Source organism: Oreochromis niloticus, linkage group LG2, assembly GCF_001858045.2.
Source record: "Oreochromis niloticus isolate F11D_XX linkage group LG2, O_niloticus_UMD_NMBU, whole genome shotgun sequence".
Classification (NCBI taxonomy): domain Eukaryota; kingdom Metazoa; phylum Chordata; class Actinopteri; order Cichliformes; family Cichlidae; genus Oreochromis; species Oreochromis niloticus.
The window spans coordinates 29,676,532-29,702,870 of record NC_031966.2 but is presented as its reverse complement, the minus strand read 5'-3'; the positions used below and the strand labels follow the sequence as shown (position 1 = coordinate 29,702,870).

General features: G+C 43.2%; 1 protein-coding gene across 2 annotated transcripts in view; it reads right to left on the bottom strand.

Annotated features, from left to right (window-relative positions):
- Nucleotides 1-322: 322 nt before the first annotated feature.
- The window catches only part of ppp2r2ba (protein phosphatase 2, regulatory subunit B, beta a), a 41,166-nt gene continuing 15,149 nt past the window's right edge, over nt 323-26,339 (bottom strand). The window contains exons 1-10 of one of the 2 annotated variants that reach the window (XM_003445840.5): nt 19,691-20,515; nt 12,010-12,107; nt 10,432-10,597; nt 9,418-9,530; nt 6,918-7,095; nt 6,466-6,630; nt 4,453-4,622; nt 3,767-3,858; nt 3,538-3,661; nt 323-2,162 (exon numbers count right to left, since the gene is read on the bottom strand). In XM_003445840.5, coding sequence (XP_003445888.1) covers nt 2,007-2,162; nt 3,538-3,661; nt 3,767-3,858; nt 4,453-4,622; nt 6,466-6,630; nt 6,918-7,095; nt 9,418-9,530; nt 10,432-10,597; nt 12,010-12,107; nt 19,691-19,760 — 1,332 coding nt within the window. In that variant the 5' untranslated portion in view covers nt 19,761-20,515 and the 3' untranslated portion in view covers nt 323-2,006. Of the gene's footprint in view, nt 2,163-3,537; nt 3,662-3,766; nt 3,859-4,452; nt 4,623-6,465; nt 6,631-6,917; nt 7,096-9,417; nt 9,531-10,431; nt 10,598-12,009; nt 12,108-19,690; nt 20,516-26,339 lie in introns of those variants that run through there. The other variant, XM_003445841.5, reaches the window with a different exon arrangement.

The following is a 26,339-nucleotide window of genomic DNA, read 5'->3' as shown; positions in this document are numbered from 1 at the left end:
AAAGTGTAGGAGGGAATATGTAGTATGAGGTGTGGTCCTGAAATTCATGTGCAGTGAATTAAAGCTGAAAATTGCATCTTGATTGATTTAAAATCCAACATAGTGGTATACAGGCACAAAACTACGTACTTATGGGCCTAGCTGTAACTTTACTTAAGGAAAATCCCATTTCATCAGCTGGACTGCCTTTATTTGTCTTAATTTTTGTCCACATGAGGGCGCCCTAACACCACGAGCAGAAATGGTCTTAGCCCATAAAACATTTTACTTAAGGTTTGATAATTGATTCAGCAGGTGTTAACAGAGAAAATCCACCAGTGGATGATTTGAACTTGCACATCTTTATTCTTTTTTTATTCAAAAGAAAGTCCAGTAAGCATAAAGACTGCATGGTATTTCATTGCATTTCAATACATTCTGAGCTATAAAAGTCTTTTTTTTCTCAATTAGAGTGTCACAAAGGAGGCTGTTTAGAAGACATTACTGTTTAAAGGAATCACACTTAATTATTCCCTGATTTCACAGAGTTCACTTAGACCTTTGACTGCTTTGCTTTACGGGAGTTGGCCGGTATGAGCCGAGTGCTGAAAGACAATCTGCTACTGTTCCATGTTACCCATTTTCAGCCTGATGAGAAACATGGAAAGGCATTGCAGCAATCTAATATATATATTAAAAAAACTGAATAGTGCCCCAGATGATCTGCAGATGTTCAAATATCTATAGCTATACGCAGGCTGTCAGTTTCATCAGAATCAGATCCAACGCATGCAAAGAAAAAAAAAAAGCTATGCTAGCATTGTTAGGCCAACAAAATCTCAAGTTTTAAATTCAATATGTCAACACGATGAGTCGACCAATCTACCATCTACAGATCATTTTTAGTACTATCCAAATAAAGAGAAAATGTGGCAAGAAATTTAGAAATGAATGTGGCTTTGTTTGTCTCTTGCAAACTGACGACATCAGACTGACTTGCAAGGTGAGAGCAACAATTACTTTGTACATATCACAGCATTCTCCCCTGAGCTCACAAGCATGAAACCAGTGCTCTAATGTATAATTGTGACTACATTGATTCAAGCACTTTTTCTACTTGGGACCTGTGTGGAGCTTTTTGTGTGTGTTTGTTTCTTTATAGAGAGAAAGAAAGAAAGAAAAAGAACAAAAAAATTCCTAAGTTAACATTTCATTTGAAACATTCACACACACTCCTTGTAGTCATTACCCCTCCTCCCCACCCGACCCTCCCCTCCACTACATCGAACCCCCACATACCAAAAGAAGGCACCACAGCTTCTAAACAGACTCATTGACCGAGAGAAGGACTCAACAAAAACAAAAGCGTTAAATAAAACCCAATGACACAGCCTGGAAGGGCTTCATTCACATTACAGACTACAGCAGTCTCACAAGGAGACACGAGATTGGTACTAGAAAGACTGACTGTGTTGTGTCACAGGCAGCAAGAACTCAGTTTCTGCGGGTCAGAGATTAACAGTCTTTTCCTCTTCTGCAGCACGTTGCGCTGTTCAGGAATTTTGCCTCACGTAGAGGCTGCAGGGTTGATCACATGCATTGCAGCATGAGCAGACCGAAAGACAGGGGGCACTGTTGCTACATGACAGTGAGCCACCATCACATAGGCCTGTGCTCCGTGTGCTCTATTTTCTGTTCAGTGTGCCCACATCTGCCTCTGTCCTTAGGGTCCAGAGTGCTGCTACGTCATAATGTGATGGTAGCAATCCTCTTGTTGCATAAACGCATGGGAAACAATTCTTCAGGTGTCCGCATGGCTAAATAAATTAAATTAGAAGTCAAATTGAAGAAGTTCATTCTTGATTTCAAGGAATCAAGTTGTTGCTTCCTAAAACGTGTGCTGTCCACTTCCCCCACTTCAGTCACTGGATACTTTTAACCTGCTCGTCATCAGCAGAGTTGGGGAATTCAAGATAGCAGCCCCTCACAGGTGCAGGGTCAGGGGTCAGCAGGGGGCAGGCTGCCCTTTAGTTGACCTTGTCCTGAAAGATGTATAGGTTGTTGGTGGCTGCTACAGCAATGATGTTTTCATGTGGGTGCCACGTCGTGTGAAGGATCTTCTTGCTGAAGTCAAGGCTGTCGACGCTGATCTCATCCTTACGCCGCTTCCCACCTACACACACCTGGAGGACGACAACGAAAATGCAGAGGCATTAAGATGTGGGAGTGTGGCAGCTCGCATATTTCACTGATGTCAGTCATTTGAAAGATGACGGGGGTGGGTGGGGTGCTGACTAGGCTTGTAGCTGCCTGCTAGGCGTCAATGGCGTCACTGAGCTGGACCTCTAAACCGTGTTGGTGCTAAACGCTAAGAGGCCCGTGCTCCAGTTTCGGTGAGTTAAATTCTGGCTGCATTTATTAGGTATCTGTGTCTGCGAGGTATAAATGGATGCATCTTGATAATGAGCCAAGCTAGTGTTAGCTGATAGCTTTGCACCCTTCCAAATATGGTCAGTTTGGTTCAAAAACCTCTATGGTTTGCTAAAAATAGGACTTAAAAAGGGCTATTACCAACATTTGTTTCAGGCTTGGTCACTTTACAAAGTTGATATAAGATTGAGTTAGCAAATTAGCTAGCCCCATATTTACACATGGAAGAACATAAATCTAAAGTCATCTTTAGGCAGAAAACAGAACCTTGATGAGACCAAGCAAAACCTAAAGTGCTTCAAAAACCTAAACCTAAAGCTATTCTTTGAACTGATAAGCCAGGAGATTCTTCTCTCCATCGAAAACATGTATTACTGCAGTTTGAAACATAAGACTGCACTGTGTACATATACTAAACACATTTTTTTTTTGTTCATTTGTGTGTTGTATTCACTCATGATTGTCACTGTTAAGTCAGGTCTGTTTTGATATTGAATTTCTGGACTTGTACAGTGATGACATATTTATCAAAGTTACAGAATATAAGGAGGGAAGTGAATTTATTGTTTTTAGTGCCACCTCTACTTTAAAATCTCAAAACCAACTGATCACAAAAACTGCTGGCATTTGCTTAATCCGTTTTTTTGCCATAAATGAGTATCACAGATAAACTCAAAGACATCTGGAGGTGCCACTTTAAATCAGTGAAAATTACAGCAGGAAATTTCACTATTGACCAGCTTTTTATAGATATTCAATAAATCAACTGGCTTAGGAAATAATTGGCAAATTAATCAATGATGACAATTACTGTTTAAACCCTGAACTAATTACATTATCAATGAGTCTGTCAATGATTGCCTCCGATACTTTGGTGAAAACATGTCAGAAAATAGTGAAAATAATGTCAATCACAGGTTCCCAAATTAACAAATTGAATACTTTTGCTTGACAAATCAAAAGATATTAACTGTCACAGATCCACACAGTCCAGCAAGAATCACATTTTTGGAGAAGCAGTGAATAATTAGCATTTCTCCATTAGAAACTCACTTGCAGTGAGGCATTATAAGACTAAAGCCAGATGTCTTTGAATTTAAAAAGGATAACTTGTGTTGGTGATGGTACCTTGCGAGGCTTCAGAATAGCTCTGGGTTTGCTGTTCTCTCTGGATGCTTCCAGTGTGACATCGCGTTTGGTATTCCGGTCGAACATTCGGAAAAAATTGTTGTAAGAGCCGGTCATTATGACGCTGAGGAGGGAAAAAAGAAGAGACGGGGTGTTATGGAGAGGGGTGGCTGAAGGGACCGAGCGGTTGGTAGATCTGGTCGATGGCAGCGCTGAAAAGAAGTCTCACCTGTCTGATCCATTCCAGACGCACTCAAACTTGTCAAAGATGCAGTCGTTTTCGTACAGAGAACACAGCTTACCCCGTAAATAGTCGTGAACCTGAAGAACAAAACCAAAAACATGACAATCTGCAGTACTTTTTGGATTAGTCTTTATAGGCCTCTGGAGTTCTTTGCATTGCCTTTCGGTGGGCAAACACACCGAAACCATAAGCTGCACCACCATATGCTCTGCTTTCAGTAATCCCTCAAGACCTGGTGACCTGTGCTAAGATGCTAGGTAGCAGGTGGAGGCTGAGGTGGAACTGGACAGAGAATCCCTTGAGCCTGGCTGATGGCCTTATCAATCATGATCTGCCCTAAGATGGCTTCCCCTGATCAGACAGCGTGGACGTGACTGCCGTGACCACACAGTGGGAGGTTCTGCCCTCCGGGTTCCATCAGCGCCTATACTATCCGTCTTCTTACGGACACTCAGCTCAATAAGCCCTCCTGGGGTAATTGCTACACATGACACGGTTACAGATTGGCAGGGTGACAGTGAAACAGGATTATATTGAGTGATAAGCCTGAAATCAATAAGTTTTGATTTGATCTGGGCACAGTGGTTATTTACTAACTTCAGCAGCGGAGCATTTCCTTTGGAGCCCTCAAGCTATCCAGCAGGCACATGAGAGCGCAATGAAAAGCGTACCTGGTAAGTCTCGAGCGGCTTGTTCTCCATTTGAAGGTCCCACACCTTTACAGTGAGGTAGTCTCTTGTCATCAGGTAGCGTCCGCTGTGGCTGAACTTCACGTCAGAGATGGATGAGATGATTTCAGAGAAGAAAGAGCGAGTGGATGGATCCTCTGGCTCCTCAAAGTCTACATGTAAAAGAAAAAAAAAATGTAAAAAGCCGTTATCTTTCAACACAGGATTTTACACCGCTTTAAAGACTTTAAATCGCTTCAAGGAGGAAGATTCAGTTTGGGCAGTGGAGGCTGCCATTAGAAAACAATGACAGCCGTGACAATGCCTGGATGCCGAGTTTTCTGCAGCAGCTGCATCTCCTCACAGAATTACATGTGTGTTTAGGGAGATAGTCGTGGGTCAGCATGGTGGGTAAATATTGGTTATGATTCATATTGATTTTGGCAGCTGCTGTTCTGTGTGTAGGCCAGCACGCTGGGGATAACAGCCAGGCATTCCATCGTTAGCTGTCAAGTTATTGTTCCTCCTCCTTTCCTCCCACCCTTCCTCCCCTCTCTCTCTCTCTCTCTTTCACCCATCTCTCCCAAAAAAAAAAAAAAAATGCCCCCACCATTCTCCCCCTGCTTCCACTCAATCCCACTCCTCAGCTGAGGCCTGGAGAATAGCTCTGTGATGTGTCAGTGGGGAGTCTAACTAGGGATGCAGCGTGAGAGATGAAAAAAATGGGGGGATGAGGAAGGGATAAGAAAAACAAATCAATGTCAAAGTGCTGGGTCCATATGAGCCCTGCTGGATTTGTATGTGCGCGCGCCAGCGAATGCGTGCGAATAAGAGCAAGTGTAATGTGTGCATGTATATATGCATGTGTGTGTGCCCCTGCCCTCCCTCCCATCCAGATCCACGGGTGGATAATAGGGTCCCTGGGGAGTCGGCAGGGGGGCTGTTTGGTCCCTCTCTCTATCTGTCCTGGGGCTCAGCTCACTGGCAATCCTCGGCGGCCATTCATCCTTCCTGTAAAACTGACTGATAGCAGCGTCCTCCAAGATTTATATATATAGAAGGAGATACACTATGATTGTGAGTTTGTGTTGTGTGTGTGTCACAAAAAGGAGGAGGGGTGTGTGAGTGCAGGAGAGAAGGCTTTACATCGCTCTGAGCCGTAAACGTTAATGCAGTGAGACAGTAGGTCGGTATTAACAGACCTCTCCTGAGGCTCCTGCCTGCTTTGCCTGTGTGTGTGTGTGTGTCTGTGTTTGCTGCAAGCACCTGTCTAGGAATGGCACACACATGCCAAACAATCAGAGTATGAAGCCGACAACTTCAACTGCCCAATGCATCCAAATGTAAACATTTTTTTCCAGCTCTCATGTGATGCTCATGTGAAATTCAACAGGCCGTGTTGGTGCTGGGTCCAGTGGATCCATCAATATGTCTGAGGAAATGAGTGACATTATTGAACAACAGGGTGTGTCCATGAGGGACTAATGCGATTGCTCTTAAGCCATTGATTTCCCAGTGAAAATGTCAATGTATTCATTATTCATTCAGCCAAAGTGTATCCATGTGATGTTAAGCTTCGGAGAAGGCCATTCATTGTTTGAGACGCGCTACAAGATTTATTTGTGTGTTATCAATCGTGGCATATTGAGCAGGGGAAGCCCGCATGTCACAGCTGAAAAAAAAAGGTGGAGCAGAGTGTGAATTTACAGCCAAGGTGTGGAATATTGGAATCGGGCTATATTTCCCTTGTTGACTCCCATCACCTCAGTGGCAATAAAGGCATCGATGGAAATGGTCGATTTTTGTCGTTTTGTGTCCTGTGAATTTCGCAGTTCTCCAGTATCTAAATTTTGTCTGCCTTAAAGGAATGAATTATTACAATGGAACAAAGGTGTTCAGTATTTCAGTGAACCTTCAAAGAATTGTGGCTAGATAAAAACGAGCCACGTTACTGGTAGGTCTACCTGAACACCAAGACACTTATTAAATCTGCTCCCATGATGCTCTGGTACTCACATTTGCAGTGCTTGTCGCAGAGTGCGGCCTGTCTCATGTCACAGAGGCGTATTGAACCTTTGCTGCTACTGTAGGCAAAGGTGTTACACTCCTGCGGGTGGAACTCTGCAGAGGTGATTACTTCTGTCAGCTCCTCCATGTTGGCTGGTTTGATGTCCACGATGTCTGAGAGAGAACCGCTAAGGAACAGAAGACTACAGTGGACATGTAACCCACAGAGTAAAATGAAAAATCGTGCCTCTACTATAATGCAACTCTGGAAAAAAATACATATTTTATGTACAAACTGTTAATAATAATGATTGTTTTAGAACCTCAAATCTATTTATCACCCTATCATTATTAATTAAAAAGAATTAAGCGTGACTTTGAATGTTTTTTCTTCATTTTTTTTGTCTTTTTTAAAAATGAAAACAATGATAATCATAGAAAAAAACAGAACAAGAGGATACTGAAGCTGCGGTCGGTGATCTCCAGGTTCCACAGGTTTATCCGAAGGTCATCGGTGGAGATGAAGGTCTGAAGGTCGGAGTTGACAGAGATGGAGTTGATGTGGTAGGTATGGGCGTTGCTGAACACGCGTCTGGCTGTAGCCTCGACCATCAAATCCATAGGCTGAAGCACCGGCACCTGGAGCGAACATTTAAGGGAAAATGTAAAGTAATGCAGAAAAATATGCAAGAATAGAAAAATCAGCTTGAGGTTTTTGAGGGTAGTAATTACTAGGCTGGCCTTCTGTGAGTGTATCTGTGTCTTTGCTTGTGTCCGTGTGTGTGATTGTCCAGATATTTTAGTGAGGACCGTTTGGGCAGTTTTGTGTGTGGGTGTGTGTCTGTGTGTGAGGCACAATCAGATGACTCCAGGGATTTATTTGACATTTACTCCGCAAATCTTAATGACACAGAAGCTCAAGGGCTGCTTGATGAGTTGGTTCAATCAGACCGCAAATATCTCTCTGCTACACAGCTACCCAGCGATCACGCCTCCTTCTCTTTCTCCAAGTCACTCCTGCTTTCTTGTTTGTGTGTGTGTGTGTCATGGAGAAAGAGAAAATGGAGAGAAATCGAAGGAGGTGGAAAAAAAAGACATGGCCCGAGGGCATCGCCAGGCCCTGCTGAGGAATGATAACTGAACTCTGCAGAATTAAGACAAGCTTGCACACACACACACAGACGCACAAGACCTCACAGTTGCACACTGCTGCTCGGGCTTCAAAGAAGCCCAGTACCAGTCTGCATGCAGCCCCCCGTTGGCCAGATAAAACCCAGACAAAGAGAGAAGAGAGGGGAGGGAGCGAGGAGAACAAATCGGCTGCTTCTTCCCTTTTTCTCTCGTCCGTTGCTGGCACTGACAGAGAGACATGGCAGCCCAGCAGGCTGCTGTATCTCCATGGATGTCACTTTATTTCCATGTCTTTCACTGGCTGTCCAGAGAGACACAGAACATATTAACCCATAACCCCCGAACACTGACAGTTGTGCCGTTCAGCTTGCCCCTTGCAGATTCGCTGTGATCAGATAGTTTGTCTTTGTAACATAATATATTTATATATTTCTGCTTTACAAATAATACTTCAAAGTAAATCAGTAGGTTATAATGTTTTATATAAGTGGTTATGAGATACTGAACGATAAACTTTAAAGCATTGTATGAATTTTAGGATGAATATTAGTGAATTCCTCCCTCTCCTCCTCTGCTTTCTCCCCCTGCTGAGATTTCACAGCCTCTAAACAGGATTGCCACAGTCCCGGCCTGTCCTCCAGGTTGCTATGATCCCCTGGCCAGCCAGACAAAGAGGGACAGACACGCTGAACACAGCACTAATCTGCAATGGCAGACACACACACACAGACACAGTCCTGTGTGTCTGTGTGTGCCCTCTTTTGTGTGAAAATTAAATAGGTAGCGGAGTGATAAAAACGAGAGAGAGAGAGAGGATGATCCTTTCACGGTGTTCATCTCTGCGCACATATTGATCGCTCATTCTCAATTTCTTCTGCCAGACTAAGTTCAAAAGAGTCCAAAGATAGCAGGTTGCTTTGTTGGTGTCAGACTCTCATTTATCGGGACTGAAACTGATCACAAATGAAGAAACAACTGTGACAGACACAGGCGTGCAGCATGTGTCACTAAGAAGTTTATGCTGGATTAAAGGCTATCATAGCATAAAAGGCTGAATGCTAAATTTTGACTTAATCAGCTTATCTGAACTCTTCTTGCTTGGATTCCATGTGCAGGTCTTTCCAGAAATGCTGGCTCATTCAAAATATGTGAGCCTGGGTTACAAGCAGCAGTTGTGGGGTCTGTAAAACAGGAATCTACCAAAAGGTCAAATGAAAGATGCTACTGCTAGGTGATGCTTGTGATGCTTTTAATTTCGTTTTTAAACTGAACACCACAAATATTCTTAAATATTTCTGATATCCATGCATAAATAAATAGTTCTCCATCCATCCACCCTCTTCTTTCCAATCTGGGTCATGGGGGCGCTGGAGCCTATCTCAGCTTCCACAGAGCACAAATATTCTTCATTTTTATTATTAATGGATATAGTGGCAGTGAGTTGTCATGTTTTACTTTTTTCTATAGTAGTTTTTTCAGTCTTAAGCCACCCAGACCACTGATGCATGGCTTCAAATATTTCATTTTTGTATTCATTTGACATTTATCAGATTTGTCGCAGTCTCGTTCGGTCATCCAGCCTCCAGTCAAATAGAAAGTCTGTGGTTTTTAGTGACAGAAAATTACATTTCTGCCATCACTGACTCGAATTTTCACGTTGCGGTCCATTTCATTGTGGACTAATTCAAAATAGTGCCATCGATGCAATGTTTTCATTCCATTCAAATGTTGTGCACTGTCTAATAAAGTGAGTGTGATCTAGTCGCAGCCTATTTTCACCACAGTGTATGTGACATCATGGGTGTTGTGACACTCGACAGTTTCACATACCCGTAGAGAGGTGATGGTGGATGGGTCTCGGATCCGTCCGTCCTCATCCTTCAGGTTGTAGCCTTCAGGGCGCTTGTCCCTCTCACTGATCTTCCACAGCTTCACTGTCTTGTCTGAGGTGGACACATCACACAGGCGCACAGACATACACAAAATACAGTTAGATCACGGCTCAGCAGAGTGAGTCTCCGATACAAGATGGATGCGGGGGGCTGGGGATACAATCTGGCAAGTAGCTGGGCAGAAGCCAGCGAGGATGATGAATGGCGACTCCTGCGTAGATTCTGATGTCACCGATATCAATCTACAAGTTGACTTCATTTCCCTGCTGCTGTTTACACCGCCACCCCTCCCCTCCCACCCCCTGGAAAAGCCATCTGGGTTGCTTTTCAATTTTTGCATCATATAAACATCAGTTACATCTCATCTTCTCGGTCTACTGAAGTGGATGGCAGCCGCAGTCAGGTTGTCTGTTTTTTTTTTTTCCCCCTCTTTTAATTTCCGCTGCGAATGCCGGTGTCAGAGCAGCGAGGCCATCGCCACAGGACTCTCCACCATCTGCTCCAGCCACCGCGAGCACGTCTGTAGCAGCCATGCGTGAAGCCCACAATCTGCAAGACGTCTCTCAGCTGATGTGTGTGCGTGTCTGCTGTGGCTCTCGTACATGTACGGCGTGTGTGGTGGCACATGCCTTAATATGTGGCCCTGCTGTGACAGCCATGCATGAAGCCCTTAATCTGAAACTCTTCTGCAGGTGACACTTGTTCAGCCAAGCAAAACAAGCAACGCCGCGTTCTCCCAAAAAGTCAAAAAGACATGGTCAAGTGATATTCATCACACCTCCTTTTACATCAACTGTAAATCTGAGCATTCTGCAAAGTGAGGAATGAGTCATTTTGCACAGTACCTGATTAATAACACTCGCTCACATGTAAACATACTCCAGATAGATTATTGGTTCTTTTGACCATTCTGATATTTGTGCTGCTCTTACAGCACCTTAGGTGTACTGACCGTTGGTGGAAAGCAGGAAATATGCTGCATTCTGCTGAGGAAGCCATTTGATCTTGTTGATCTTCTCCTCAATCTCCAAACTCTTCAGGTAGTCAAACTCTGGCTCATGGCTCTGGAATGTGCTGTAAACATTGTACTCCCCACGACGCTGGGGCTGACTCTTACTCTGCAGAGGACGAAAAAAAGGGAAAGTGAAGCACAGGTAGACGCCAGTGTTTTTTGGTGAAAGTTTCAAAAGATTCTTGTGATAAAAAAAACAGGTGTAAATGATTCAATATTAGAGCACACTTTTTGGAAAAGATGTAATGTACCTTATCTTACTTATCTTAATGTAACTTATCTTAAATTTCTCCTTAGGAAGCTTACTACTACTACTACTTATAATAATAATAATACATTTTATTTAAAAGCACCTTTCAAGACACCCAAGGACACTTAACAATAGAATAAAACACATAGTAGAACAATGACAAAACGCAGTAAAACACTTTAGTCAAGCTTTGCATTTGGGGATCTCGTCTCCTAATTCTGGTTTGACACAATTACGTCAAGTCCCTACCAACACGGATGAAAAGTAAAAGTTACGTGGAAATGATATCCCGTTCTGAGACTGTGAGACAAGGGTTTTGGGGATCACCATCTTGTTTGCAAAAATGAGATATGACCAGGACGGGCAGGTCACTCACTGGCTAACAACTTGTGACTGACACAACCACAGTTGTTAGCCACTGAGCTAACAGGTAATACCACAGATAAAATAATTTACAAAAAAGACTTAATTTTTTATTCCGTATGACCCTTAATATGTGACTGAGACCATAAACGCAGCAGGTAAGTGTTTAGCATTTCCCATATATAGGAAAATGGGAAAATATAGGATCAGAAGTCTTTTATGCAACCACAGCCATCAGCATCTGGTGGCCCTCAGATGGTATACAGGATAGGTTTAAGGAACTTCCGAGAAGACTTCATTTCCTGACTTGGAAGCTGTACTTTTTTAGTAATATTAAAATGTTAATTTTAATACTTTTTTTTTTTTACACCATCTATCGTCCAACCCCAGCTAACTTGATAAACTGAACTGGACTTTGGTATAGTAGTGATAATATGGTAGGATTAACTAAGATAGATTAGTTAGCTGACAGACTAGTTAGCCGATAACCTAGCAACCCCTTGTTCAAATATTATCACTCAGATGTTGCTAAACTTAAGTGTCAAAATGCACCACAGGAAAAATTAATGAGCGATGTCATGGTGTCCACATCCATCTTTTTTTATACAGTCTATGATATATTTACACAGATTCTGGAATATTATATGTTGAGTAACAGAACAGACTAGATTTTTGAATTGGGGCTTTCAACAGTACTTTTGTGTTACATTGTTGCATGTCTTCATAATGTTGGTCCAACAAATGCTTTTTGTTTTTTAGCATATTTACAGCTGTCCTTTTCACATACATCCTCTAGCTTGCTAGTTATCTAAAAACAAACAATCCAACGTTAATGCTTCAAGGCTGTCAAATCCTTTTCAGCTGAAGGACAGCATAATTATCACTGCATTGTTGGCATTTCCTACCTCCTGCTCCCTTTGGAAGACAACCACTCTGCCTCCTTTATCCCCAGTGGCCAACAGCTCCCCCGATGAGTTAAACTCCACCGTTGAGATAATGTCAGCTGCAACACAGGAAGCAGAGCAGACAGGGGGAGAAAATGTCAGTGTGAACAAACCTGTCAAGTATCTGACAGACAAAAGGAAACACTTTTCAATGGGATCTTCTAGAAAACACTTCAGGAGAAAAGGGAGGGGAATCTCATGACAGTCCCACAGAGGACTCCTCGGTGCAGACAGCCCAGTTTGGAGGAAATATAGGTTAGGAGAAACCACTGGATGAGTCACTGCATGATAATTGAGACTCTTGTCTGATTGAAGTGAGCCAATCTGTGTCATTTAATTGCACTTCTGCTTATTAGAGGACTCTGCCGCCGCACTCTTGCTCATCACAAAACACACTCAAAAAGCTTTAATGTGTTTTAGCAACATCAGTTATCAGTTGCCTGAATTTTACATTTTGAAGCATCTCTGCATAGCTACAGGTTCACCAGAAAGTAAATAACAGACACCTGCCCTTAAGGTAGGTTTTCCTCTCCTCAAAGACATACATCTGCCTGGATTTAGGAAAGGCTAATGGTGACTGTAATTATTATACAGCCCAGGGACAAGTTGGCATATCATAAAGGCTGTTTCACACACACACACACACACACACACACACACACACACCACACACACACACACACACACACACACACACACACACACACAAACCACAGCAGAGGCTAGCCCTCTGTTAAACAGTGACAATAATATTAGACAGAGAGAGAAAGAGAGAGAGCGCTTGTTGTTTTGTACCCCCCACGCCCTCTGTGGACCTGCTGCTGGTGGAGCTCTGAACAGGAGAGGCGAATGTTGCTATGGAGACCGTTTCCATCTCTAGTGGCAGTCAGAGAGAGCGAGAGAGAGCGAGAGAGTGAGGGAGTGTATGTGTGTGTCAATAGCTCTCTGACTTAGTTGCTGATGCTAGCTGTAATTCAGCAGACAGCGAGAGAGAGAGAAAGAGTGCTGCAATAGAGTGAAAACCTGCTACTGCATCTGGGGGAACGAGTTCAGTTCAATGCAGCACACAAGTTCAGACAATAGAGTCCCCGTAGACGGATTCATCGCTTCACAAAAACCTGCCGTGCATGGTGGAAATGACCGTGCATCCTGTCTGTATATATACTGTGAATCTGTGTCTGTCCTCCTCTAGTTTCAATTAAATGTTAGAGAAAGTCACATTCACAGATGAGGCCGGAGGGATTCTTACGAGCAAGTGTTGATAATGACATGATGTGGGAGGGCAAAACTAATTATATTTGAATGAAGAAATAATAACCTTTCACAGAGAAGACAAAATCTGACCTAATTGCAGCCTGGGAGAACCCTTCAATGCACCATGCTGGTGTTGCATGTACTGTAGCAACACATGGTAAACGCGCTCTGTAAATGCATTTTTACACCCTTACATGCACTACATTTGTAGTGCATGTATGAGGTCTCTCTCTCTCTCTCTCACACACACACACACACACACACACACACACACACACACACACACTAAATACTGTCTTCCAGTACCACCAGGCCAAAGTCACTCATGTGAATCGAATGGAATCGGCTTAGCATTCAGCATTCTTTAATCAAAGCTGGTTTCGCCCTTTTTTGCCCTTCTCCTCTCTTTTTCTGCCCCCTCCCCATCCCCCCACTGCCTCTCTTCTTTTCCCTTCCCTTCCCTTCCCTCATCATCATCATCCACACATTAAGTCACTGAGGGGAAACAGTAATTGATGGATGCTATTTAACAAGTTTACACACGAATACATCCTTCAATCATCTCTTTGAATGATCAACCAGGCAGAGCCAGTGGAGCTGAAACACACGCTAACGTGATGGAATGCTCCCTTAAATGAGTTTTTTTTTTCTTTCATGCAAATGATTTCAGACCAGACAAGGCACGCAGCTTTGTAATTGTGTTTGTGAATGGCAAACATGTTCTTCAAATGAAACTTTATGACAATGGAAAAATAAATTCACAGCACTGTCACAGGTGGGCGGGGTCTCTCGATTGATTTCTGCTATTGTCAGATGGGATTTTTATTACATGACCAAGATGGACTTGAATTAGAGGTAAGCCAGACACTGGACTGATCAAATTCTTACTTGGACGGACACACACACACACACACTTTCTCTCTCTCTCTCACACACACACACACACACACACACACACACACACACACACACACCTTCATCAGCAGACCATAGCCAGATGAAGCCTATAAATCCTGTGGCCAGCCAGGTCTGACAAAGACAGGTCAGCGCTTCCTGATGCATCAGAGGGATGCTTGAGATAACACACATCCATCACCAGTAATAACACAGACGAGCCTGCTGGCCTGCTGCTCAGATGTCTACATGTAAGACTGAATTAAAACAGGCATGGCACAGTTCTTATCTACTTCTATCCAACAATCTAACCCCCAGTAACCTCTTCACTGTGCAATATAGAATTGGCAATCAGACCAGCTGGATGGAAACATAGATATGCATCGATTCTGGAATGAAAACCCCGTACGAAGAGCCAGAGACACAGGAAAACCAGGAAGGGAGGGAGAATATTGAGTTTATTTATAGAGGCCTGTGCACAGCACACCATACAAAAGAGAGAGGTGCCACTAAATGCAATCACATAGAAAGGAAAAGTCTGGGGAGAGAAGTCTGTTTCTCGAAATAGCTCAATAAAAGCTTGTACAGCAAGATTCACTGGCACAGACACCGGCAGAGCCCAAAAATAAGAGCGCCCTGCCTAACCTCTAGACAACGCATAATCCTGTCAGGAGGTAAGGCAACAAGAAAACAAATTGAGGTTGATCTCGTGGCACTGCGGAGTTGTGTAAGACACAAAGACTTGAAAAAGGTGTGCCTGAATAGAAAGCAAGTTGCATAAGGGGTGTGCAGTAATTCCAGGTAGAAGGAGGGACGTGAGCAACCTGGTGCTGTGCAAAAGCTTTGTTAGAGTTAGAGGTAGAGAGGAAAGGATTACAGCACTTGTGCTGAGCTGCCTGCGTCAAAGGATCAAGCCGGTGGATAATTCAAGTCTGTTCTCACACTCTCTTTCACCTGCCAGTCTTGTTCCCACAATGACAATTAACAAATGTATCTTTAGTGCCATTCTTCCTAGGGAATGAATAAACACATGCTAGTATTACATGCTCTGGAAATGGAGACCATTCATGTGCTGAACAAGCAGCTGATAATAACTTCAATTCACACCACCAACAATAGAGATCAATCACATTTTTGAATAAACCCCACTACCTACTGGTCCGGTACCCCGTCATATGATTAAGGCTTTATTTAACTCTATTACCTTCACATAAAGCAGCAGAGCACAATGCAGGTCTCCTCATCAGAAGAGAATGACTCTTTTGTAAGATCTGGAGTGAACAAGCTAATTAACCTGGTTTCTCCAGGATCAGCCCCATGAGACTGAGACAGGGTATGTGTATTTTGTGTTCTTTTTTCTTGCATGTGTGTGTGTGGATTCTTTTGTGCATGTATCTTTGTGTGCGTGCATGTGTGATTTTCTGTATCCCCACACTCCAGGGAGTTAAGGGTGACATGGGCAAGGCGTGATACTGCTTCTCTTCTCACACTTCATTAACACATCGCCGTGGTACACATCTGACTATAGACACAACACGGGGCAAAAATGGAGCAGAGGAAGAGGGGATAGATGAACCAGCGTTCATCCCCTGCAGGCCCTAAGCTGAATACCAAGAAGAGTGATTTCAAATTCTTGTTATTTGGTATTCTTTTAGAAATTGAAAATACAGAGCAGGGGGGATGGTAGGAAAGCGAGGATGCGCAGTATTCTAATCCCCCACCAAAAACAAAAGCTGACACTCACGCTCGATCTGTCTGCCTGCGATGCTTTGGTGAAATCCCTTTCATCTTCCTGTTTTCAAGGCTGAATCAAAGATTAGATGGCTGCTGTACAGACTAAAACCTCACATTTATTAGTGACCTTATCACCAGCACATGTAGCATTCTGAGTGGCGCTGCTTCCTCGACAGGACACGGGAATTAGCTATCAAAACTTACAAATATATCCCATTATAAAATCCCAGAAAGGTCAAGCACTGCTTAGCCTTGAGGCTAGCTGCACCCCGAATGACTCACACACAGTAAGTCTATCCCAGCGCTAACTCATCTACTGACCAGGAAGCCATATCACAGTAGAAAAATAGGACATTTTTGTCATCATCCTACAGTAGCAACACCACGGGTATTCTTTAATAAATTCTCATTAAATTTTCATGGTGCTTCAGACTTAATAAGAAGCTAATCAGGGGATGAAAGCAGCTGCTGAATAAGGAGTGCGACTCGCCCCAACTTCACAGCTTGCCATTAAGCCTCCGCTACCCCCCGCACCATCTCCATACATGCACATGCACAGTCTTTCTTGCACTATGTGGCGAGGCGGGGCGAGGCGTTTTGAGTGCTTCATAGTAAATAATGGATGGGACCTGAGGGTATGGTGGGCTAAGTCTTTTTATGCCGGGGTCCTAAAGTGTGGCCCCAGGCCGTTTGCCTTGGCACAGACGACCGAGCTCTGGCTCTGTTCTCAGCAGCGGCAGCAATAAAGGCTGTGAGCTCTCTGTAGTGGGACTGCATCAGTATTCAGTGGGACTAGAGAGGTCACATCACACACAAGCTTGTATCGGACAGATGTATAACAGCAAAGCAAAGAGCAAGAGGTAGAATGCGAAGAAGAGGGGGGCAGGGGAGAGAAAGAGGAAGGGATTACATGTCCGACCAGTTGTTCTTTAAGTCATTGTTCCACTGGCTAAATTGTAAAGGACCAGAAATCAATACTAAAGCAGACGTTATGTTAGGTCCTGCCTCACAGCCAGAAAGCTATTTGCATTTTTAAACCCAATGTGGTGCTATTTCATCCATTATCACAACATCCAAGGAGGAGGTGACTGAAAATTAACTGTTGTAGGAACACCACAGTCCACTGACTCAACACGCGTATACACAGCCACAGTGAGAAATCATCCATCCTGTCACCATTAGCAACGTGTCATCTGCAGGCGGTTGCCGAATGCAAATCAGAGTGTAATACAATTTTCTCCCCTCTAGATGGTAAATGGTAAATGGCCTGTGTTTATATAGCGCTTTTAGATAATAATGATGACTCTGGAAACTTCACTTTAAGATTGAGGAGACTTTGAAATTTCATGCCTGACTACGAATGACTACAGCGTGTTCAACAGAGTCAGTGTAACCACCCACAGACCCACTGAGCACTGAGGGGTGGGATTGGTGCAAGACAAAGGTCAGCGTGAGTGACATCATTAAAATGTGACATCATTAAAGTGTCCTGCTTTTGTGGGCAAGGATGGCCTGAGGGGAAACCCAACCAACTCACTGCTGCTCATCAGAACCACTGTGTGTGTGTGTGTGTGTGTGTGTGTGTGTGTGTGTGTGTGTGTGTGTGGTCTGCACATACTGGGTCTGATAAAAAAAAATGTGCAGTTTGGGGAATTTATAGAGATGGGCAGCAGACACCAACACTAGCCCGTAAGGCTGCAGACTGACTTTATAGCACTTAAGGGTGACAAGGATTTAGAGGTTGAAAGGACACACACACACACACACACAGACACACACACACACACAGTAATTCATGATATATGAAGTGTGATGATCAGTCATAAATTACAGCAATAAAACATAACAAAAGCAGACATCTGAAAAGCACAGATGGGCTTCAGACTGGATGGTCCTTTGCTTTGGGAGGACACATTTGACAGTCCTCATGCTGAATGAATGAGATGGTAGACGGAAGAGTGGGAGAGACAGAGAAGGAGCGACAGGGAGATGAAGATTCCCTGCCGTTTTTCATCTCAGCGCACACATCAAACAAAGATATTCATCGCACCCTCTCGCGCTGCGAACCGGTGGCAGTGAGTTTAGCTGTGACAGAGAATCATCTAAGCCCTAGGCAAATAATGGTGCTCTCCATTTGAATGAAGAAAAGGAAGGAAAAGGGACGAGGGGAAACAGCACAAAAGCGTGCAAGAATGAGAACATACGTATGTCTTTTGAGCCCTGACTTTGTTTCTGCAGTGGCATCTGTAACCTGAGCCCCACAGAAGCTCTGTGGCAGCTTTGACCCACCCTGCAGCCACTCATAACCTCCAACAACATCCATCCTATTCAATTGTGTAGAGTGTGTCCATAAATATCTTATCCCATGTGGAGCTCCATAATATTTGAAATTACATTCCTCTTTCCACTGATTTTGTTCCTCACCCAATCTTATGGTAAGTGGGTGGCAAAATGTGTCTGGTGTGAAAAAAAACTAAAGGATTTCCCAGTTCTGCAGTAACTATTTATACAATTGGCAAGCCTTCTACTGAAACACTGCATCAAACTGACCAATAAAAACCACTCAACAGAATAGGACAATTAAGATGAAGATGGGAGATGTCCACTTATTAAGGGATTGAAAGTTGAGCTTAATCTGTGGTTAAAAATATAAATTTATTCATATGTGGCCCTTGGCATTTACAACAAATACAGTACAGAAGGGCATTTAGCCTCTATGAAGTTTGATTGTACTGCAATAATTTAAAAACAAAAAGCCATCAGACCTCAATGGTTTTGTAATCTCAAAGCTATCAGTGCAGCAGATAATGTCTATGAGCAATCTGCATAATTGCATAATGAGATCAACCACCATTTTTACCTATAAATCAGTGTTTTATGTTCATTAGTGATCCAAGGAGCTCGTAGAGGACAGCTGGAGCTAATTGGCAGAACATAAGGGAAGTATTAAACATCACTTTTAACAGGTTGGAACTCAAAAGGCTGATGTGTGTGGTCAATGAGGAGGAAACACATGCATGGAACAGAGCAACATTTGTAGCTGCAGGGTGGAAAAAAAAGGTTTTTTGCATTGCATACAGTAAAAACGTGTGTGTGTGTGTGTGTGTGTGTGTGTGTGTGTGTGTGGATGCACGTGTGCTAGAGAGAGAGAGATGGATCCATATTTCATTGTGTTGTCTCCTTGAATTAGGGCACCTTGCCTGCTCCTTTTTTTTTTTTTCAACAAGTGCACACAGAAGGAAAACAATACATTTTTCACTACTTCACACATTCTCTTTAAACTCGGAAACTAGGGAATAAAACATCCTGTACTGGTGCCTCTACAAGGAAGAATCCAAACAGATTAAAAAGCCCTGATTACCCTGATCAAGATGCTTATTATAGCGCTAACTGGTGATGGGAAACCACCCCATCCTGCCCGGTTATTACATTCTCACTGCATCTTCACCACAAATGACCAGAATGTTCCCGTAATAACCCCAGCTTATTCTGTGCCTAAGGTGATTAAACGAGCTTTAAGTGATCCCACCTTTATGCATTTAATAGTCCCCACACAGCATCATTATATAGCCTAACATGAGGATATTTATTTTTATCATCCATTTATGCCATCTTATGTGTAACATGCTGTCATTTACAGGCTACTTAATAATTAAATTGACCAATTTTTTGCTGTGATATTAGCATCCCTTTAGCTACAGCCGCAGGTTATTTACTGTCAAACACCTTTAAACTGTGTTTCTTTTCAACATCAAAATACCTTCGGTTGCATAGTTGTGGTCGCGAAGGAAGCTGTTGTTGATTTTCCGGGTGTCACTCTCCTCCTCCATTGATAAATCGGCTGATTCGAAATCCTGAAAGCGGCAGACCTGCTCCCATCCTGCCCGGTACCGTCAGCAGGCGGGCTGTGGGACCAGCGGGGGGCCTGTCATGGCTCCAGATCTCCGGTGTAATCAACACAATCGCGATCAAATGCCTGTGATGACGACGGTGCACGGGGCAGGTCCTGTCCACACCTCGGGTCGCATCCAACAGACCGACCGTCCGCAACGCAGTGACAGTGTCGATTCCAACAGTGGGTTTAATAGCCTAATTATTACAGCGCGTCATAGGTGCGTCTGCCTCAGGGAACTCATCAAACGCGTATCTCCCAAAAATGTCAGCACGGAAAACCTGCAGCTTAGAGCTGATGATGATTTCAATAAACGTCTTCTTGAAGGTTGAACCTGAAGTAGCAGCAGCAGCACGGGCGCACTCCGTAAATCTGTTCTGGGGGACTGGAGTTTAGTTTAGGCAGGCGAGATTTTCGCCTCCCAGTGCCAGCGGGGCGGGCGGGATTATGCGTCAACAAGCTTGCTCCGATCACCTCCGCATTTCCATGTCATAGCCTACAGCGATGCATCTTCACTTTTTCTGGATCCAGATTCTGCAGGGTCTCCTCGCTCTTTCTCATTCATTCATTGATCGAAGCGAACCGGCGCCTGCGATCCCTGCAGCTCAGCTGACTCACTGTGCCGGATAGCGCAGAGCTTCACTGTAGCTGCCCACTCTGCTGCTGCTGCTGCGCTTCAGCAGGGGCCCCTCCCTGCTGCTTGACGGCTGGCTCTTTAAAAACCTACAAGCAGCAAACGTGACGCCCAGTCGAACCACCAGCACTAGTAAAGACTTCAAAATCTGTTCACAGATTTTTGAACCACCAAGGTTTGTGTGTGTGTGGGTGTAAAGTCACTGGTAGCAGGTTGCTCTTAAACTACCATTCCTCCATTCTGCTTCAGAGGCATCTATGCACTGCAGTGGCTTGTGTTACTTTCGTTCTAATTAGGACCCTAAAAACAGCTATTCAAGCCACAAGACTGAGGTTTTGGATGGATGTGTTATAAGAGGTGCATGACATGGCACATTTCTGTCCAAACACATGACAGAGGTTTCAGAAATTAAAGGCAGAGAGGGGTCACAAAGCAGAAAGACCGAGACAGAGAGAAGGAAACGTAAAATTAAACTAGAGAACAGAGATTACTAGAAAGAATAAGAAAAAATAAACAGAGGCTAATTAATTAGATTAGTAAGGTCACCATCTGCGGCTCTTTCTGGAAAGATCTCATTTCACTGCTGAGTTTAATAACGACGCACAAAACGAGGCTTCTTCTGGTCAAATCATAATCTTTAATGAGTGTGTGTGTGTGCAGCATCAGAGTGCAATGCATCTCAGCTCTATCTACTCACTTTACGCTAAATCTCTTTGGTACCACAAAGGGACTGGGTATCTCCCCTGCGCGAGCCTCAGCACACATAGCATCAGCAGAGATTGTGGAGCCCCCTCTACTAAATGCATTAGCTCTCTAATCCACAGGACCATTTGCACATCCAATCCTCTTCTCCTCTACTAATGGGGATCTGGCTGTGAGGGAGGCATGCTGCACATATCAAAAAAACAGGGGCCTACTACACATGCTGTTTTACACCCCATCAACCTCCAAACTCCATCTCCATCAGAATACATTACGGGGCATTATCCATGCAGGGGGATAATGAAGGCTGCTGGAGCATCCATGAGGACTTGTGGTTCACGTTTCCATATTTACAGTCCTCCGCGCCTTTAATGAAATCAGCAGAGAAATGCTGCCATCCTTGACCCTCTTAGATTTAACTGAGTGGTCAATAGCATTTCCCACCTCTATCAATATTTAAACAGGATATACAGGGACAAAAGAAACACAAAGCCCTCCTCTTCAACAAAGACTTTGGCTAAGTCACAGCTGAGCAGGCCGAATAAACTCAAATGGAATCGGCGAGACAAAAGGGTTTTATAGAATGAAGCCGCATGGATGAGAGGTTCAGTTTTGTCAGATTTTGTTGGGAGTTGAGGGGGAAAATTATGAGGCAGAGACACAACTAAAGCACAGATATTTGACTGTATAATGAAGGAATAAGTGGAGACTGCTGCTTGGAGCCAGAGTCTGGGATCAATGCTACAATATCCATACAATATCCTCTCTCCCTGCCTTTGTCCCATTCCCTGTGCATACAAGTCCTTACCTGCATTCCATTCCCCCCCAACACTTCATAATGTGACTAAGAAAGTGATCACAGGTTGATACACTCATATTCTCAAAGCCTTCACTCAAAAAGCCCCAAGTTTCTTCACCCCACGGCTCATTTGATGCTGTCCTCCTCCTCTGAACACCAAGCTACTTGTTCTCCTCTGCTACCTCAGCTCTCTCGCTCATTACACCCCATCTCCCACTCCACTGGGTAAGACACCAGTGACTGAGCGTCTACAGCCCAGCTGCTGCGTGTCAGACTTGTAGGAAATGCTCGGGGGGGCGGCCAGAATTGGAGAGCGTGTCCTCAATTCTCCTCGATCGTGTGGACAAAGTGGGTTAAATTAGACTCCAGCAGCACCAAACATAGGGACACAATCACGTGGCAATGATATTTTAGTCATGGCCAATTGCTTTCCTTGATGTGTGGTAATTGCTTGACCCGGGGATTCCGGTGTACGGCTACAGGAGGCAAAGACGCCGTCTGCATACCAAAAAAGCGCATACATACGCTTTTACATATAGATACTTGAGAACACCGCAGCTGTTCGGCACAGTTCCCTATACTTCTGCACCTTCAATGCAATTACCTCATATCTCAGAACTTTAGTCAATAGTGTATTGATCAGTGGATAATGTCAGGTTTAAATAGGCGAAGATATTGACTATTGTCATCAGTTAATCCAATAAATAGGAGGCTGTGGTAAATAAATCCCAAAGCATATACGGCACACAAGGTAACCATAGTTTGGGCTAAAAATGCAATAGTTTTTATTACATCAGTTATCTTGATTGTAAATTGTTCAAGTCAAATCTTAGACACAATGCTACTTTGAGCATAATGCTAACACAATTACAGAAATAATAGAATAGACTAGAATACCTTTATTTGTCATTGTACAGCTATACAACAAAATCTAGATCTTCTCTCTGAGCGATTTGTTAAGAAGTCCTTGATCCATCTGCATGTGTCATCACCGATAGCTAGATTTAGCAGTTTGGCCATGATTATATCAAATGCAGAGCTGAGGTCTACAAACGACAGTCCTGCATATGTTCCCAGGTGTTGAAGGTGAGTCAGTGCAGCACGGAGACGGTGTTTATAACTTCCTCTGTTGACCTGTTGGTCCAGTGTGGCTGGAAGTGAAGTAATGATGCCAACTCCCTGATCTAGTGATGCTTTTTAGCATGTTCACCATTTTATTTCAACGTACTGACATGCTACCGTTCTTCAACTACCAATATACATGACAAAGTGCAAAAAAAGGGTAACTGGAATGTTTTGCAGGGTTTGTGATTCATAAATCAAATTGCCTATAAACATGACATTTTCAATTGATGGTGCAAGAGGAAGAGGTAACTAAAGTTATTACAATTATTCCAGAGGGGAAAAACAACATCTGTGCCACATTTCATGGAACATCATTGAGTAGCTGTTGAGGCAGAGAACCTCATGGTTTCACAGAGGGAAATGTCAAGAGACGATCAGTCATAGGGACACGCCATTTGGAAACATAAATGATGACGCAAAAAACTGCCCCCCGGGCCATCGAGCTGGTTTATCATATATTTCATCAGATGTCAAAACTCTGATGTGCTGGCAGAATAAGACTAAAAGTCAGCTTTTTTTCCACACAAGTAATTTCTATCATTCATTTTATGTTCATGTTCATCACAGCGTCACTGAAACATGCCCATGTCAGAAGGCAGAACACAAATGTTATAGTCTTACCTGTTCATTTAACTGGATGCAGTTCAGCGCAACATGACCGGGGCACTCATTCAAATATGAAGAAACATGTTCACGTGACATTTGATTAATGATGAACGGAGCATTAAGATTGAGCTGCTGAGCAATAATAATATCTATAAAAGATTTCACAGCATGACATGTTCAAAATTTCTTGACAATTTATTTGACACTTGGACCAAGTGGTGGACCGACCGACTGAGGCTGCCTAACACTGCTATCCCTCATGCTGCTGCAGCTTCAAATTCAATGTTGCCATAATTGCTAATTGATTTACAGCAATACCCACAATGCTTTAATACATTCAGATATTTTAAATGAATAGCTGTCGTTCCCTGAACAGCACAACAAAATCTGTGATGGAAGGCAAATCTAAACTGCCTGAAGTCATACAATCATGCAAATTGAAAACTATGGATTATTTTACTCAGGAAAGCTGTGGTCTGAGAAACACGTTACAGAATTAAGATTTAACCCTGGGCAATATTTGACCTACTTTATTTCAAGATTTATTGTAGAATTATGAAGCAGGTATTCTTACAAACAGCTGTTCCTAAAAACTGCCATCATTTGACCAGGATGCTTTACCTGAACATAAGAAAGGACTCTATTATTATATTATAATAGTCCAGAGGTTTGAAAGCACAAAATACAAAATAAAACAAAATACATTAAAAACACTAAAAAGGCCATTTTCTTCCTCTTTAAGGTAGAAAGGTAAAGCTGTAATTCAAAATATATACAGTATATATACAGTAAAGGTTATTTAGTAGTTGAGCTGATTTCATATGACATGCCTCAGTGGGACAAGCTGTATCAAAGCACAACATGCTGAGCTACAAAGTTGTCATGGTCATAATTTTTAATGTCTGTTCACTGGTTTTAGATTTTTTCTGTGTTACCCAACAAATCAGGATGATAATCATTCAATGGCATTAAATTCCCTCTCCAAACGTTCATTGCCTGCCATTAGCCATGCAACCCACCCTGGCATTAAGAGCAGCTAAACACACGGGGGTAATAGGATTGGCCTGGCAGTCCATCTGTCAGGGGACTGAGTAGCGGCAAACCCCAAGGAACAAGTACCTGGCCTGGATACGCTCTCTCATTCTGCCCTTTCTTTGCGGTCTACTCCGGAAATATTTATACGGTTTTTAAATGTAACCTCTGTGAAAGTAAAACACTGCCATTCAAGCACATAAATGCCAGAAGGAAAAGGTAAAAAGCTGGAAAATACAGTCTCTAGTGGGAGTTTATAACCTCCTGGCTTTAGGTAATATAAAATGCTGCTACTCTTCTGTTAATAGACTACAGATGGAGATACATGTAGCCGGCAAATGAATTGAGTCAGGGTGGGGGAGGGATAACAGAGGAGAACGCAGGGCCTGGAAGAAGAAAGGGGAGAAAGATAAAAAGATGGATGTATAGTTTTGGTTGAGGGCATTAAATCAAGCCTAGAGGCTGTCCCTAAATCAGTAGGCTTTACTCTTGGTGTCATTCCAATTACATCAGGATGAGACTAATGCTCCATTGCTCCGAGACTTCAGACCAGCAGGATTGGATTTTCTGTTTCCCCCTGACTCTCTATTCCCCTCCCCCAACCTCCCCCCTTTTGCTCTCTATCTCCCCCTCCCTCGCTCTCTCTCTGCCTCCCTTGATAATAAATTAATTGAAAAGAATGCATGTACAATGATTAGCGCAGGACGTAGCATTTTGGTTGAACATTAATCAAGTGAAATGATTGTGTTTGCATGTACACACCTCAAGAACAGAGGCATGGATGCATGACCCACATTGGCATCTATATAAAGCAGGTACCCTAATCACAAAACACACACACATACACACTTATAATAGCCTTTGTTGCGTTAAAATGTTACGAGCAATAAAGCAACATACAAATTGGCCGACAGGTGAAGAATCCTACAACGCTGCTACACATTTTGATTTGTTTTCTGACTACACGGTCTAGTCTTGCTGAGAGGAAATGGTGCCACTTAACAGAAAATCATTGCATTGCACTGCTACGGTTGCTAGGTAACTGCAATTGAACTGGCATTGCAATGCAACACAACAGCTGTCCACATAATTGGACAATTAAGATCTTAAAATGTCATTATTTTGGTTATATTCATCTCTATAAAGGCTCAAGCACGTCCCAACACATTTTGTACTAGTTGGGTTAATGGGAAGAACACAGAGGGCTCATGTTCGGAGGAAAGCTGGCTTTCATTAGTGAAAATGATCAGCGCTTTTTTGGTAGAAAACAGCAAAAACAAAGTCTGTCTGTGCGGCCCTGAAAGACTGGACAAACACTGTGTGTTGTTAAGTATGCTATATTTATCCTACAGGACTTTCCTCTATGTGTGGACGCATGAAAGACTGACCAGTAGAAAGTAGGTTAAGCAGGTTAGTGAGTGCCTACAAAGCCACCTCCCCATACACAACTAGGGATCAATGCGCAGCTTATGTTCAGGACCGTGGACAGCTCTGCATTGTGCTGAAGCTAGCAGAAAGTGAAAAAGGCCTAAAGGGGAAACACAATTTCTATAAAATGTTTCTCAGATGTTGTATAGCTCGGCTTTCATTTGAACAAATCAGAGAGAAAAGCTAGTGGA